Raw genomic sequence first — 17,004 nt, 5'->3', positions numbered from 1 at the left:
AGTCCATCTTTTCTTTCCAACCCACTATACCTACTATACTCCACTCAAATCACAATTATACCCGGGGTTATTCTTACTTCGCCCCATCTGTCGAGTTGCATATCTTTACGGTCACCTGAAGACATAATGTCCATCTAAGCAACGCGTCCATGGCCTCGCGTGGATCCGCCAGCGTCCTCGAGACCATCCCCCTCAATCACCTCCCCGCCCCGCCTCTCAAAAAGCGCAAGATATGCCATAGTCCTGGGGATTGGGAGGATCAGGCCATCCGTATCCGGGTACGCAACGTTCCCATTCTACACTGACTTGCACTTTAGTTCCCTTAATGTGCAACTCAATTTTCCCGCGCCGCAACTAACAGGATCTACAGGCCCACGGCGCGTCCCTCTCCGACGACCCCTTCGTCCTCGAACCCATCGCCCGGATACCCCGCTCGCGCCTCCCCTTCTCCTGGCTGGATATCAGCCCCGCCCTCTCGCAAAACCACCCAGGGAGTCTCTTCGTCGCGGACATCCCTACCCTCGAGGCGCACCCGGACACAGACCCCGCGGTACTCGCCGTGCGATTGACGTCCGACGACTCGCTATATGTAGTGGAGCGGGTGAAGCGGGGGATCCACGCGCTCTTGAAACTAGCGCGGGGCGTACACGAGCGCGATATACATGCGGTGAAGGAGGGGAACGCCGTGCCAGCTGCCTTGCTCGATGATACCACACGCGTGTCTGTGAGTGTATGCGACGGCGCAGAATGGTGGCAGCTGGCGCAGGTGGAGGATCCCGTGCGCAGTGTCGAGGAGGAGGGAGCGCGGGCTAGGCCGGGCGTCTCAGTTGTCTTCGGTGGTGTCGACGATGGGCACCGCGTACGGGACGGCGTAACGCCAGTGGGTGTGCCTGAGAGCAGGGCGCAGTCTGCGGTACCGCAGCTGGAGTCAGCGCCGAGCGCCGTGTCCGATCTCCAGACATCGATGGGGCTGGAGCAGGAGGCGCAGGCGCTTGGCGGGGTCGATCCGCAGCTGGCGCCGCAGGATCTGCTGGATGGCCTGCGGGAGCAGTACCTGCAGGCGCTGTACGTCTCCAAGACGTCTGTTGCGTATTTCGCCAAGGGCCCGCTGGCTCGCTGTCGGGCGGCTTTCCAGTCGGCTGCCCCTGCGGATCTCATCGCCTTCTACCGGGAGGCGATCCTGACCGCCAAGAAGATGGACCACAAGTATCGTGAGACGCTCCCGACGAGCATTCGAGACGCGCTGCTTAGCATTTCGGACGGCGAGGCCGCGCCGTCTGGCAAAAAGCGCAAGCCCCGGAAGAAGAAGCTAGGCAAGAACGGGCTGTACCCGGAGGAAGAGAAATTCGTCCACCGATGGTGGAAGGATCGGGCGTTCGGCGAGCAGGGCGTCCTGATCGAGACGTCTCGAGACACAGAGGTGAAGAAGCACGTTGCCGATCTGCGACTGCGAGAAACCCAGCTGCAGATCCTCCTTATTCTAGAAACCTTGGCCCTGGAGGCCGAGGAAGCGAAGAAGCCTCGCGACGACGCCGCAGAACCACCCCCCACAATGAAAGCCAAAAAGCCCCAGGATCTGGCCGTCATGCTCGAGCTCCATATCGACCGACTGTGCATCTGGCATGCCGTCAGCTTCGAGGACACGGTAGTCGCCGACTCGGCCAAGAACCAGACCAATCTGGCCGGCAAAAAGGTCGAGAGCGACGCCGTGCGCGACTTTTGCACCGAGGTCATCATCCCGTTCTACGCCGCTCGTCTGCCAGACAAATGCAAGTCGATCACCCGTAAGCTAGGCGTGTCGAGCACGTCGCCTACGAAGCCACCCGCCAAAAAGGCACCCCCGGGTCCCAGCGCTCACAAACACCCACGCCGGTCATTCCAGCGCGTCCACACCGACACACAGACAACCTCTCAAGGACGAACACCCGCACCACCCTCACTAAACCGAACCAACACAGCCCCATCCCAAGTCGACACGCGGCGCAATGAATCAATAGAACCCCTCCTCCCCATCCTCAGCACCAGCGCACGCGGCGGAATCCAAAAAGCGAAACGGGCGGAAAACCGCGAAGTGGACCTCAACGCGGTAGCGCGGCAGCACGAGTCCAAGCTTCGAAAGGTGCAGCTCCTCGCGGACCAGAAGAAAGAGCTCGACGCTGCTATCTCTGCCCTCCGCAAGCCCAACCGCCAGCTCGTCGCCAAGGACATCGCCAGCGATGCGGACAAGCGCACTGCCAGCGGCAGGAAGTCTAAGAACCCGGTTCGTAACCCACTCGGCCAGGGCGTGCAAGTCGCGGCTACACCGAGCAAGAACCGGAAGAGAGACGCCAACACCGACGCAAACATGCTGCCAGCCGCACCGCGCACACTCACACGTCGTCCGTCCCGCCCGCCCAAACCAACCGGACCATCTCCATCCTCCCCCTTCGACACAGACGCAGACCCAGACGCCGACCCAGACGCAGTCATCGTCCCCGGCTCAGCCCCCCGACCAAACACCTACGCCCTCACCATCCCCTCAATATCCATCTCCGACCCATCAAGCAGCATCCACGAGACGCCCCTGCGTCGAAAAGCCCCCCAACCACCATCCCAAGTAGAGCAATCCCCCAGTTTCTCAGGAACCGGAACCGGAACGGGGAACCTCTTCCGCGTCCCTCGCCGACCTGTCCCGCGGTCTACGGACGTCGTGGCGCCTTCTACGCCTGTCTCGGCACGGTATGTGGATAGGTCTGAACGGCCGGGTTTGGGCTCGGCCATGGCTGTGGGGACGGGGTCGGCGAAGATGGCTTCTGTGTTGGAGACGCCGCCGAGGGTGGCTGCTCCGATTAGTGTTCCTGGGACGGGGGGGAGGGATGTGTTGGTTGAGACGCCGGTTAAAGAAACGCCGGTTAAGATGGGGGCTGAGCCATCTGGGACGCCTATCAAGATGAGACCTGAGCCGATGGGAACGCCAGTCAGGACGAGATCTGAGCCAATGGGAACACCAGTCAAGGCGAGACCTGAGTCTGCAGGAACACCAGTTAAGACACGAGCCGCACCGCCAGGAACACCAGTCCGGAAGAGCGTGAGTGGAATGGGCACAGCATCGATCGTACCGATGACACCGGAGAAATCAATCTACGAACAGCTGGGCTGGGATGATGATGATGTTGGGTTTTAAGTGTATAACTGGGGATTTGTGGGGTATATTATATGATTAATGAAGTGTGGATTCTACTCCGTACCCTACGATAATGGATATGATGTGTGGTGTACAATGACTTGTCTATTATATAGTAGAAGTGTATGTAGGTGGCACACGACGGTATGAGTTGCAGTTACAGGTCTAATGCTGTCCAATATGATTGAGACAAGCAATGGTGCAACATCAGCAGACTTACACTATCTCTCACACACGACCATCAGAAGCAACTGGTACGGGAACCCGTAACCTACTGAAAATAGACGACAACAAGGCTCATACAGCATCAGTATACAAGACGACAACGGACTGTAAATTAAATCAGCATAGGCAGCAAGCCATTAGATTTATGATTCGGACGAATCTTTGATTCGGCCATCAGGACGAAAGAAAAAGCTAAATGACTGGCCATATCGAGGGCTAATTTCTATAATCTATACAAGACGGCGTCAACCAGAATACAAGGAATTGAAAGAGCAGTAGTGTCTTCTAGGACTGAAAGCTGCATTGATAGGGTATCGTGTTCATCTTTTGTATCCTTATTGTTGGGGTTCTGTGCATTGTCGTGGATGTCTTTGGTGTTGTTACATGTACATATGGGATCAACATGATATACGTGTTTTGAATAATTTCCCTGATCATCAAATCTAGACACCACAGCGGATCATTACCCAAGTCAAGCGAGCTTAAAACTGCACTGTTCATCTAGTACAACCATTAGAGAAGACATCAAGGTTCTCGTAGACTTATCCTTGGTAGGTAAGTAGGTAGATAGGTAGGCAGTAACCGCAAACCCTGGTTCAGCAGAGGATTAACATGCTAGCTAGTAAATTGTCTGCCTGAGTATCCACATAAACCCTTGATCCAGGGTTATTATATATTTATGCGCTGGGAACGGTAGGCTGAACCGATGGGTAGATTAACGCTGCAGGCGACAGTTAGTCCGAGTACACAGTACACGTCACTACATTAGTGTCTGCTTATGTAGGATCAGACGCTGCTTAAACAAGCTCAACAGTGAATAATAGCTGTCGAGGGTACTACCGCTTAGTTGTCACCGTCATGGGTCATGGCATCTTGCTGGGCATGATTTCGTCTATTCTACTATTGAACTTTCTCTACTTTCGTTCATTTACCTCTCAAATTCAATGATGGCATCAAGCAACATCATACATAGATACATACAACATACAGCATTGACTGTCCCACTGATCTCGGTTACAACACTGAACAAAGAAAGTTGCTTTGGCTGGCTGAGTCGGCGGCTATATCCTATGGCATTCATTTCAATCTACCTATTGCTACTGCTACTACTACTACTACTGCTGTAGCTGTAGCTGCTGCTGCTGCAGTGGCATGTATGCAACGTACTATACTACACTACACAATACTCTACCACCTAGGTAGGTAAGTAGCACATGAACTGCGCACGCATCAATATAAGCAATGTCCAACCAGCCTCGCAACACCACTCCCCTCCACCATCCACTAATAACACCTCTTCTTACGTCGAAGCAAACTGCTTGAGTGCATGCAGCCAGCCATCATCCAGACAGACAGACAGCAGTATTTAGCCAGCAGCTAGCACTCACCCGCCAGAGCCAGCCATATCCATTCGACGTATCGAGCGCGATCGCCGCAGGCCAGCGTGGCGCCGCGGGTGCTGCTGCTCTGCGGCGACGGATCGCTACCTGCGCTATCGACTGACCAGGCTTTCCCGGGGGACTGGTGCATCCAGGAGACGACAGACGGACAGGTGCGGCAGTTGATTGCGAAGCGGCGGGTAACTGACACCTGCTACATGAAGTACCACAGTCTACGACGACACTACACGGGACACGACGAGCACCGCACGCGGTACTTCAGCCAGCTGGTGCCGAGCGGGGATACGTCAGGCCCCGCAGATCTACAGTCGACAGCGTCAACAGCCGACAGGTGTGGGAGGCCGTCGAGACAGCGCAGCCCGAGCTGACGATCGTGTCAGGGACGAAGTACACCGGGCGAAAGCTGATGGAGCGGGCGGGGCTGATGGTCAACCTGCATATCGGACATTTGCCGGACTACAAAGGCAACCAACCACTGTATCTTCTTTGCGCTGTATGACGGCGCGCTGGACCAGGTGTCTGCGACGCTGCACCAGCTGACGGCGGGGGGATCCTCGACCGGGTGTCGCTGGCGGTGTGCGCGGACGACAGCGAGGAGACGCTGTATGCGCGGTGTTTGCATCTGGCGATTGATCGGTGTATGGCGCATGCGGTTTGCGCGGGGTGAGCTGTTGGCGTTTGAGACGCAGGAGGATGTTGGACGGACGTTTCAACATGATGATAGGACTGCTGTTAAGGAGGTGTGGCTTTGGTGGCGGCTGAGGGGGGTGCTGATGTCTTAGGGGAGAGTAAGATAGCTGAGTAGGACAGACGAGGGTATTATTCAGCTGGTATATCTATCATAGGACTCATATCTTGACTCCTGACAGCATAAGCCGTACACGAGTACTTTCAATAGACACACACACGCACACCTACATATACATACACACACATACAAAAAAGAAGAGAATAAGATGAGCCCAATTCACAAAATCGGCCTCCTTCTCTACCCCAACGCCGACCTCCTCGACTTCACGGGCCCCCTAGAAGTCTTCTCGCACGCCCTGCACAACCACAACCCGGACAACCCAGACCGCATCTTCAGCACCACCACGCTAGCCCGCGCGCAGAGCATCCCCGTGGGGAAAGACTCTCTAACCGTGACAGCAGATGTGGTTCTCAGCAACACCAGCGAGGAGGCTATCAGCCAGCTACTGGCCCGTCTGGACTTCGATATTCTGATGGTGCCGGGGGCGCCGCCGGCTGTTGTTACGGGGGTGATTGAGGAGGCGGAGGGGGTGGAGAAGCGGGTGGTTAGGGCTTTTGTGGGGTTGGACGGGGGACGGGGACAGGGACGGGGGCAAGGGGGGAGAGCTCGAGAGCGGATCTTGTTCTCGGTGTGTACGGGGGCGGTGGTGCTTGGGGCGGCGGGGGTGTTGGGGGGGATGAGGGTTACGACGCATTATGGGCGGTGGGGTGGTTGGATGATATCTGTGGGAATAAAGAAGGGGGGAAGGTGGAAGTGGTGGAGGGGAAGAGGTTCGTGGATGGGGGGTTGCTACAGTATGGAAGGGGTGATGGTGGTGGTGAGGTGAGGTTGATTACTTCTGCGGCAATTAGTAGTGGGATTGATGCGGCGTTGCTGGTGGTGAGTTTGGTGGTGGGCAGGGAGATGGCAGAGTTTGTGGTGCGGGTGATGCAGTATGATTGGAGGGAGTAATCTTTTCTTCTTTCCTTCGTATGAACTAGTTGTTACTACTCTTGTTTCTATTATTCTATTTCAGATTGATTAATGATCATCCTATACGGAGTAGACTAACCCTGACTAAGAATGGTCTATAACAAGGTCATCTGACTGACGATCCGCATGACTAAGGCGAGTACGTACTCCTGTGGAGACAATCCTGTGAGTCACGCGACTCTAGTCTATTCCTTCAGTAGGGGTCCAGACAATATTATTGACTTTTGTATTTGATATTGATATTATTATATTCTAGAAATGTATAGCTGAACCAATCCAGTCGTAATTCGTAATTCATTATTATCGCGTATTGATACTTTTGCGAGACTTCCGTCTGTAATGTGTACAGTTGAGGGCGGTGTAGTCAGAGGTAGGTAGTGAGAGCCGAGTAAGTAGTCGGAGGAGTATATGCAGTCGAGGAAGTAGTCGAGTGAGAGGAGTAGTCAAGTGAGAGGAGTAGTCGAGGGTTGAATGAGTAGACTACCCAGAAATCTGGATGGGCAGACACTGCCCTGGAGACGGCCATAGATTCTTCGTCTTCTCCAGACAAGTGCGTCCTTTCTCCATGAAGCCGTCTGAATCCGACTCTTTCCCCGACGTTTGGCTTTGGGGTTGGCTCTGGGGTTGGCTTTGGGATTGAGTCTGTGTCTGTTGGGACTGCTCCTTGGAAGTGTCGGCAGACTGCTCAAACGACACCTCAAAGTGAACTTGAATGGCCGAGTCCTTCTCAGCATCAGCCGCAGCACTCTCCGGGCTAACATCCTTCTTCGCAGCCGGCTCCGGCACAGCGGGAATACGGCTGACGAAATTCTTCTTGTGGTTCCCGGCGTCCTCATCCTCCGACTCCGACTCGGACTCGAGATCGAACGAGTTGATGCGCGTGGTCATATCCTTCTGGGCCATCTCGACAGACATGACATGCAGACGGAAGTGGCAGAGACAGCGGCGGATGTCTGGGTCCGGGGCGGTGGCCTCGCGGGCGAGCTTTTGCTTGGAGAGGGTGGTGAGGCGGAAGGGGAGAGAGGTCTTGTCGGCCATGGGGGGCCAGCGTTTATTTGCGTTGGATGGGGGAGGTTCTGCTCTGGGGATGATTTTTTGGACGGCCATTATATATATATTATATATAATATATTGTTGTATCAAGTGTAGTAGATGTGAGATGTGCAGATGTGATGTGTGAGGATGAGTGTTGTAGTGATTGTAGTGGTGGAGATCACGTGTGGAGCAGTATATGGTGGAGTTGGATGATTTGCAGCAGAAAGATGGAGAGAAAAGAAGATTCAACAGAGCAGAAGAAAGCAGAACGAAACCTGGGGAGAAAGGATTAAAAAGGGCAGACAGACAGACAGACCGAGAAGACGAGATGAAAGAGTCATCAGCACGGACCTCAGTCCAGACCGGCGAATCCAACGGGTCGCCCCAAAACAGCAAATCCGGCCCTGACTAAAGCAGCGCGTTGGCCCTTCTGATCGAGCAGATTCTGCATGCGGATCTAGACTTCCAAACCGGTTTTCCCTGCTCTCGATTTCTTTATTACAAGTAACGCCTTATCACCTAACACGTAGTAAATACTACATATCTTCTTATTCAGTCACTGTCTCGTGTCCTTCCTGTCTGTCCGATCGTGTTGTTCTCCATCATGGTCATCAACTGAAATCAGTAGACAAATCCGGTGAGGGTCGAAGGATCCACTGGAAAACAGCAGACTTCCAGCTGACCTTCACGGTGGGTCCGGGTGCGCCGGCAGTCCATGGAATGTTCGATGCCAAGTGTTGTCGTGTACTTTTTTCTTTCTTTCTTTCTCACTTTTCATGTCTTTCTCCTCATTCTCGTGTTTTCTTTCTTTGTCTTTCTTCATACTTTTCTATAGATGATCATATATTATTTACTTATCTAGATATATCTACACTTCTATAGATCTAGTTGTATAATATCCACCAAGTAAAGAAGTAACCCATACTCAATTCCCCGTAGCCCCTGATTGGCATGATCTGCGGGGACTGTTCTAAAGCAGGTAGTAACACCAAACCGGGCGACTCGTACGCTTACTTGGTTCGGTTCTCCACTTCTCCAAATGAAACGCTAGATTTTTACTTTTTGATTTTATCCTTATTTTATTTATTTTATTTTCTGAATCCTTTTTTTAGTTCTATTTTTTTAGTTCTATTTTTTACCCTTTGAGAGAAGAGAGAAAAACCCTGTGATTACCTAACCCACTATCTCCCCCTAAGAATAACAACCCAACACCAGAATAACCAGGAGTCACTCCTTTTCGATCAATCAAGGAGACCATAATCATCTGGATGATAATAATAGCAAGATTGATGGGTCGACACAATAGTTCAATCGATGTCATCAGTCAACAACCTGACCTGGGTTCTTGAGCAGTCATGATGTCAGCGCACCCACTGTTCGATCTCGTTCGCCTCTCATCTTGATTCGCCCCAGAGGCAACTTCTGGGCATGATCTCATTCTCGTCACTGTACCATGATACCCAGCTGTCAAGTGCGATGTCATATTGGACAATGCCTCTGTCTTTATGATGATGACCGTGCTGGTCTGGTTCACTGGCCTGGTTCGGGATTGATCCCGAGAGGACGTGGGTCTTTCGTCTACCTCAGTGTGATAGGTGTCTGCCATGGCACCGTGATGTTCTCTTCATACTATATCTCTATCCTCCATCTGGTTGGTTGGAGCCGATCCCGTCAGGCTCTGGATATCTCTGGTTGACTCGGGATAACATCATAGCATCGGCATCCAAGCCGATCGGGTGTTCGAACTATGCAATATCAAATCCAATAGGCTGATATATGACAGGATACCCGGTTGTGGGGTGATCTGCTCGTGCCGAGGTAGTGGTCGGTAGATACCGGACTGATCTGGTTTGACTGACAACCCCAGAATGCTGCTGAATAAGTTGATATCATTTTGTAGATGGTTCTGTCGTTTATGTGTCAGCTTGGATTGAGGGTTCTGTGTTATCTGGAGTTCTCATATCTTTAGGGTGTTTCAACCACACCAACTGCTTAACCACAACCACAACGATTTCCATACTGAATCCAACATGATCGTTCGAGACGAGACAAGTGGACCCAGAGTCAAACCCCGCTGGGCCCCTGCACCCGACAATCACTCGCATGGCTGGCTAAAGCAACGTTTAACCGGGTCCATCCGCATCCAGGTCCACCCCGACGATCCGACAGACGAACCCTCAGAGACGAGATACTTCTTCGACGGGACGTGGACGCAGGCGTCTTGGAGCACGGGCGGTTCAGATCGAGAACATCGTCGTCCGTCTCACACGGCATGCGAGTAGGGTGCCTTGTACTATTATGTACTATGTACCCGATCTCGGCCCAGACGATAATTGATGGCCAGACGGTAATTGATGGCCAGACGATAATCGATGGCCCGTGAGCGATTGCGAAATAAATTTCAAATCGTCAAAAAAAAAAAAAGAACAGTGGAGTCGTCGTCCCACGTTGGTCCGAACACCGCCCGCCGTCGTCCCACTGCCCTCGTTGCACGTCGTCCAGCTGCCAACGGCAAGCAGCGATTGTCTCGGGTAATTGCATAGACGGGAAGATGTGCGGGAAGGAGGATAGAGTCGAATGCTGTCTCTTTTCTCTTTTCTCTCGTCTAACCTGCCGCATCGCGAGCACATATGTCAGCCGATTGCAACAGCGGGGCTAGCGTCTAGCGGTTGACGCTTGTCTGCCCTACACTCTCTGTAGGCCATGCAGGGTCGTGCAGGAGTTGACCCGGAAAGATCCAGTTGGCTTGCTGGCTTGTCTAGCTGGCTTGTTTAGCTGTGTGGGTAGGGACTTCGATCGAGGGTCACTGGACAGGCCGGATCAAGACCTTTAGTTAGTTCGACGGGGGAGATGAATCCTCCCTGTCTTCAGGTTGGACAGATAACGCTTGCATCGGGCGCACACAACCTTGACCAGAGGTAAACCCAGTCCAAACTAAATCATCAAGGCAGAGAAATAGCCCAGCCTAGTCCATGCACGTCTTGAGTCACCGTTAGCCTATGACAGGATTTCTTCCATATTCCCTCTTTTCTTTACTTTTTTTTTTGCTGTTTTCCTTGTTTTTTCTTGTTTTCTGTTTTCTGTTTTCTGTTTCCACTATCGGGTTACATTAGTTTCGGACGAACTAAATGCTCTGCTGATGACTTGCATCTAACTTTCCTAGCCGTGCATCTTTAGTTGCTTGGCATGAGGCAGTGGTGTCGAATGAGGGGGGCAGGATTTCAACACCAGGCTGATGTTGTCCTGATTGGCGTGGGTGGGTAGGTTGAGTCCGAGGAAGCTTGATGTGTTGCCATACTCATCGGTGGTATAGCATGAGCTGGCTGTATACTACAGAGGAGGTACAAAACAGATGCTCTCTCTCTTTGTCTATGGAATGCAGCATGAATACCAATACCGATCAATAAATGAATCAAAAAACAGAATCAGTGAGAAAGAATGATATGACAGTCATACAAATGTACAATCCACGCACGGCCCTGATCGACCCTAGTTCCCGCTCTCAAGTGACCGTCCAGGTCAGCTGCCTTGAGGAATGTCCAGACTTCATTCTTTCTTCTATGATTTGGAAGATTTATACTTCGGGAATCAAGTATTGAAGAAACAAGGGAAAGACAAGAAAAACTCTAAGTGAAACAAACATGATCACCACCATACCTAGGTATCATCCGTGAATCTCAAATGTGGACGTCCACTTCAACGGTGGTAAAGACCGATGAACAACCGAGAATGAAAGCATATCTACTAATGAATAACATAAACAAAGTAAAAGATGATAAATGTAACCATGGTGTTTTCGCGTTGGACCAACTCGGGAGCATTCCGATTGTCTCATGCATGGCAGAGAAATGCTCTCCGTGTTTGGCTGTTGTCGAGGCGTACAATGACAATGTGCGTCCCGCGTGTGGTGTTTGCATATCTAGCTACCTACCTATCATGCCTATCATGTATGTGGTATCATACCTATCCTACTTTGTTAACATAGTGATGTTTTTATCTAATGCTACTAGGTAGGTACTCAAGGTCTATACTGTTGGAATACTCGAGTGAGTTCCTCTCCAGCTAGTAGTGAACCTTTCCAGATAAACGTATTGCCCACCCAAATCCCTTACCTCGTCTCTAGTTTCCCTTTCCCTCCGTCCCATGATCTATCTACCACCAATTCTCACCTATTAAACGATCAGTCGTAAGAATGGCTCGATCATAAGCTATCCACATAAGACTTATCCTCAAGAAACCTGAAAAAGCCGAGCGATTCCTAATCCGTCGCCGGCGTCTGCTCCCCCCACCTGATTCGCCACGGCGCAAACCTTGCGAAGGAAATCGACGACTCCCTCCGAAGATCATCTCGATGATTTCCGTGACAATACCGTACGGCTCGAGGTAAGTGGCCCTCTGGGGGGATTTATGCAGCGGATGGATTAGGCAGGAGACGGCGCCATCGGGTGATTGATTGGTCTGGGGAGAAATGTGGGATTGATCGCTGGGGGTGAGAAAGAGGGTAGTATTCATTTGAGCTTCTCATGAGTTGATCATTTTGTTGTGTCTTTAGTATTCGCCATAGCTTCGCCCCTCTACTCCCTGCTAGTTGAGGAAGTAGAACTAAGCCACGGCTACAACGGCGGCTAGTTGCGTATATACTTGACTATACCCTAAGCTGATCTCTCCGTAACCTTTCTAAAAGCACAGCCGTGCCTTCAAGCTGTTCCAGCCTGATGTTGGGTGGCGGAGTGCTTCATTCAGTTCATTCCAGAAACTGGAGATGGACGGAGCGGCTCTGTCCGCAGTCCAACCCAAGGATTGCCCCGCTGTGGTGCTGCGGATCTCAGCCTGAGATTTGCTTTTTCTACTTCATTTATTTATTATGTTGATTGGATTGTTTGATTCGATTCGATTTGATTTGGTTATTCATTGGTTTTCTTATTTGTTTTTGTTAATATGCATGTCGATGACCAGCTGCGCCAATCCATATCCTATCTTATGATTTCAGCTGTATCCCGAGTTCCATGGTTCATTTACAACACTGCATGTACAGAGTAGTGTCTTGTATATGGTACATCTCAATGTAGAAATACAGTCATGTACGGAGTACGGAGTACACTGGCCTACACTGTAGTATTATACCGTCCGTGTCCATCTAGTCATGTCGATCTTCTCCAGTATATTCTCATAGGTGCACCATCTTCCAGTGACTCCCGTGCCAAACGGACTACTGCATCTTGGCGTCTCAAGCCAAGCGACCCCTCTTCCCTCTCGTTCGATTCGTTGAGACCAGGTTCAAGAGGGATAGACAGGATGGATGTCCGCGTTATCCGACCGTCCAGGGAATCAAGTCGGTTGTGTTTTTGTAGGGACTGATTGACTCGACTATGAGGGTTCGGTATTAGGTAGGAATGCTGGATGGGATATGGTTGTAATGTTGTTTGTTTACAGTATTCTTTCTATCTGATAAATCTAGTATATACTAACCCCACTATCCGAGATCCAATCACACTGGTGGCGCCGCCATCCGTCTCTCCTCATCTCTCACTCTTCTTCCTTCCCTCCTTCTCCTCTTCATCCATCCATCATCCATCATCCACTCCCCTTCTTTCCTTTCCTCCATCATCTTATCCCTCCTACATCCATCTTCATCCATCTTCATCCCCCTCTTTCCTCCCGTTTGTATTGTATTATTTATTCCTGGTCATTCATCTCTCTTACCCCCCTTCATCCTTCCCCAGTGACTCCAACCTTGGTCTCCACCCCCACCACTTGTCCCCATTTCTTGACTATTATCTTATTTGATTTATTATTTTCTGATTATTCCAACTATTCCTGATTTAATCTGTCTTATCTGACCTTGATCCTCCGACCTTCACTTCCAACCAATAAATCCCTTGCACTACATCCAGACACTGTTGGTGACACCCCGTTCTCCTCCCGTCCCCACTGATCGGTTCCCTCAGCGGCACCGCGTGAATCATCGTCAGTCTTTTTTTTTTCTTGCTAGTTCCTGACCTATTTGCTTTTTCTTCTTTATTATTTCCAACCTTTCTATTGATTAATTTTTTACTACTTCTGTATCCTCATTGTCTGGTTCTTGCGGCACCGGGAATCGTAGGCCTCCTACGACCCCAGTCACGCCCCTCTCCAGCCTCAATGTGGCGGTGCCATTACTTTCCCTGATCTCACCAGCCACATTCACCTCTCTCTTTCTCTCTTTCTTTTTTCCTTTTATCTTTCTTGTTTCTTGTTGATCCCTTTTTTTTTTTTTTTTTCTTTTTTCTTTCTATTTGTCTGTTGAATTTCCTCCCTTTCCCATTGTCTTTCTCTGGTCTTCATATTTCCCTCTCTTGTTGATCGTCTGACCTGCCCTGTTTTGACCCTGGTTCCGTCCCTTCTCACCGCCTACGTGATCCGTCCACCATCTTGTTCTCTCTTTTTTTCCCTTTTACTTTTCCCATCCTAATTCAATCTCCGACCGGCGATTTGCTCCAAAAACCCGCCCGCTGATCTGCTTCCTCCCTCCTCACAGTCCGCCTAGTCCTCCCCCGTCTGTCCCATCCATCCACTCTTCTTCTTATCCATCCGTCAATCAGTCTCTGCATCACTTGCATCGTCACCGCACTTCCCTCCCCGAGCCGCCACACCCCCCCTCCCCCCCCTTCTCCCCCCCCCTTTCGTGCCGCGCTGTTGTGGCCCACGCGAGTCGCCCTCCCTTCCGGTCTGACGGGATTGACACCTGTCGCGTTGCTTGACGCGCCCGCGGCCCCTGCGACGGCTCCCTCAGCCATCTCGCGTCTGTCCTCCTGTCCGCTATGTATGGCACCTCCCACTCGTCCGTTCCCGCCTCGATGAATGGCATCGGAGGGGAGCTGGTCGATGGGTCCGGCACCATCAATCCTGCCGCGTTGAACAATAATGGTATGTCCTTTTTCATCTCTCTGTATCTTTGTCCCTTGCACCATTCCCTTCCTTGATCGTGGTATATCTTCTCCATCCACCATTCTCATGTCTTGCGTCTGTTGTCATTTCTTGATCTGCTCTTCCTGATCGTCCCCTGTCCCAACCATCCTGCAACGCGGTGACGGCTCGTGGAGGTCTCCTTCATATCTAATTTCCTATGTCGTTCGCGACAACCTCCCAACTGATGGCCTTTGTTAGTCGCCGTGGTCCTTCCTGCCCCGACATATGGGACCCCAAACCCAAGTGCCATCCCTCGGGGTGTCAAACGGAGTCGCACTCCCGATCTGCGCGTTCGTGCGGACGGAGATCATGACGACGGTATGTGCGCGTCGGGTCTCGCATGAACCGTGCTTCGCCTCGCGTGGGACGTTCGGGACTCGGGACCCGGGCCGCTTTCGTCTTGCACTCCTCTCCATCACCATGGCTCTATCTCTCGTTGTTTATCTCGTGGTCGCTTGCTTTTTGTTTCTTTCTCTCAGACGCGTACACTCATGGAATCTCGGGTGGTAACTAACAATGCAACTATCAGATGATCATGGCCGTCGGAAGCGCGGTCGTCCCCCAAAGACGCCCCGGCCATCAACCGCCACCGCCGACCCGTCCGCGTCGAATGCCTCCATCCAGACCCCTCGAATGCAAGCCCAACCGCTCCCCCAGGCGAGCAGCGTGGTGTCCCCGACTCAGGGTTCCCCGCCTGACAAGGTCACCCCCACCAAGTCTACCCTGGTCAAGGCCCTCCCGACCGTGCGCGACCACACCACCGACCAACTGAACGAGGAGAAAGACGAATACATCCCCAAGGAGTTCGACGAAGGCGGCGAGAGGAAGGTCGATGCCATGGGTTACCCCCAAGGCGACCGCGAGTACAAGTGTCGCACGTTCCGCGTGCCCCATCGGGGGGCCAAGCTATTCATGCTGGCGACCGAATGTGCGCGCGTCCTCGGATACCGCGACTCCTACCTCCTGTTCAACAAGAACCGGTCGCTGCACAAGATCATCGCCTCGCAGGTGGAGAAGGACGATCTCATCCAGCAGGATATCCTGCCGTACTCGTACCGCTCCCGCCAGATCGCCATCGTGACCGCCAAGTCCATGTTCCGCCAGTTTGGCAGCCGCGTCATCGTCAACGGCCGCCGCGTGCGCGACGATTACTGGGAGAGCAAGGCCCGCAAGCAGGGGTTCACCGAGGACGACCTGGCCGGCGAAAAACGGCCCGGCGGCTCCAAGGCCCGCGATGCCGCCGCCGCCGACGCCGCCAGCGCCGCCAGCCTGTTGCCCGCCCTGGCGCACGGCGACGTCATCTACTCGAACGCGCTCGAGGGGATGCCCAACAGCCTGCCCGTGGGCGGTCCGTCCGCCGTGTCCCTCGCGCCGCTGCCCATGATCCAGGCCACCACGACGGATGATCCCCGGTTACGCGAGTACAACAGCATGCCGCGCGCCCGCCAGGAGATGACCGGGCCGGCCTACCAGGATCGGACCCAGCCGAGCTCGGCGGCGGAGATCCTCAACCAGGCGTCACACACGGCGGATTTCAACAAAGCCCTGAGCTCGCAGCGCAGCTACCGTCACAAGGGCCTGGAAGACTTTTACGCCAAGCAGCGCGAGATGTCGGCGTCGGCCGCGCAGCCCCAATCTGGACTGGATGCTGCCGTCTCCCAGCCGATGCCGTCGCCGCCCATGTCGCAGTCCGGCCTGGTGAACCCGCAGCCGCAGGCGATGATGTCGCAACATCAGGCCCCCCTGATGCCCGGGCCGGGGTTCCCACCGCCCACGGCGCATCAACCGCCCGTGGCCACGCAGTCGCCGGTTCGGGCCATGCCGCCCTCGCGGCCGGACCTGATGCATCAGCGGTCAAATCCTGCCCTGTCGGCCGGCACCCCGCAGCCTCCCGGTCCGTACGGATATCCCTCGCAACCGCAGCCCATGTGGGGGCAACCGCCACCGCAGCCGCAGCCGTCGCCGTTGTCCGCGGGCCCGCAGGGCGTGGGCATGCCCCAGTACCCGTCGCAGCTGCACGGGCAGCCGCAGCAGTCACCGTCCCCGCTCCACACCATGCCCCAGCAGCCGCACCCGTCGCAGTCGCCGCGCAACCAACCGCGACCGGCGGCGCCGCAGATGCCCCAGTACCAGATGCCGCACCCGTCCGCGCAGCAGCAACAGCCCATGACCTCCATGGGGTACCCCGGGGGGACACCTGCGCCCTATCCCGCCATGGCCGCCCGCGGCATGTACCCATCCACGCAGGGGCCCGGAGGTCAACCATTCATCGCCGGGACGCCTCAGCCGCCGGGCATGGCCATGGGAATGACCGCCGGCGGGGGCATGCCGGGCTGGGCGCCCGCCCCAGGTGGACCGATGCAGCCAGGGCATCCCCCGCCCGGGCAGTCCGGGTCGCCACTAGGGTGGACCGGGTACTGATCGGGACTCGTCCGCGCTATATATACATTGCCATGACTCCCTGAAAAAATGTCTCCTTCAGAAAATATTCCACATCCACGGCCGGCGTT

At 53.5% G+C, this 17,004-nt stretch overlaps 4 protein-coding genes across 4 annotated transcripts; 3 read left to right on the top strand and 1 right to left on the bottom strand.

The window, feature by feature from the left end:
* Positions 1-149: 149 nt before the first annotated feature.
* On the top strand, positions 150-5,581 carry P168DRAFT_324977 (uncharacterized protein; the record flags this gene model as incomplete). The annotated part of the gene is made up of 6 exons (XM_024840930.1): positions 150-278; positions 371-2,956; positions 3,015-3,067; positions 4,784-5,119; positions 5,169-5,215; positions 5,304-5,581. The coding sequence occupies 6 exons, from the start codon at positions 150-152 to the stop codon at positions 5,453-5,455; spliced, it is 3,303 nt and encodes a 1,100-aa protein (XP_024696186.1). The 3' UTR covers positions 5,456-5,581.
* Positions 5,537-6,678, top strand: P168DRAFT_98573 (uncharacterized protein). Its single transcript, XM_024842261.1, has one exon. The coding sequence runs from the start codon at positions 5,745-5,747 to the stop codon at positions 6,363-6,365; it is 621 nt and encodes a 206-aa protein (XP_024696185.1). The 5' UTR covers positions 5,537-5,744; the 3' UTR covers positions 6,366-6,678.
* Positions 6,642-7,980, bottom strand: P168DRAFT_98560 (uncharacterized protein). Its single transcript, XM_024842260.1, has 3 exons — positions 7,898-7,980; positions 6,734-7,821; positions 6,642-6,660 (listed from the first exon to the last, which is right to left on the bottom strand). Exon 2 carries the CDS (start codon positions 7,616-7,618, stop codon positions 6,992-6,994), a length of 627 nt encoding a protein of 208 aa, XP_024696184.1. The 5' UTR covers positions 7,619-7,821; positions 7,898-7,980; the 3' UTR covers positions 6,642-6,660; positions 6,734-6,991.
* Positions 7,981-14,201: 6,221 nt separating this feature from the next.
* Positions 14,202-16,885, top strand: P168DRAFT_248737 (putative nuclear localization protein; the record flags this gene model as incomplete). Its single annotated transcript, XM_024834136.1, has 3 exons — positions 14,202-14,452; positions 14,693-14,812; positions 15,024-16,885. Coding segments are annotated over exons 1-3 (2,088 nt in total), but the record flags the coding sequence as incomplete, so codon positions are not given.
* Between the last annotated feature and the right edge of the window lie 119 nt (positions 16,886-17,004).

The sequence above is a fragment of the Aspergillus campestris genome (genome assembly GCF_002847485.1).
Source record: "Aspergillus campestris IBT 28561 chromosome Unknown P168scaffold_2, whole genome shotgun sequence".
Lineage (NCBI taxonomy): Eukaryota > Fungi > Ascomycota > Eurotiomycetes > Eurotiales > Aspergillaceae > Aspergillus > Aspergillus campestris.
This window is presented reverse-complemented; position numbering and strand designations above follow the sequence as displayed.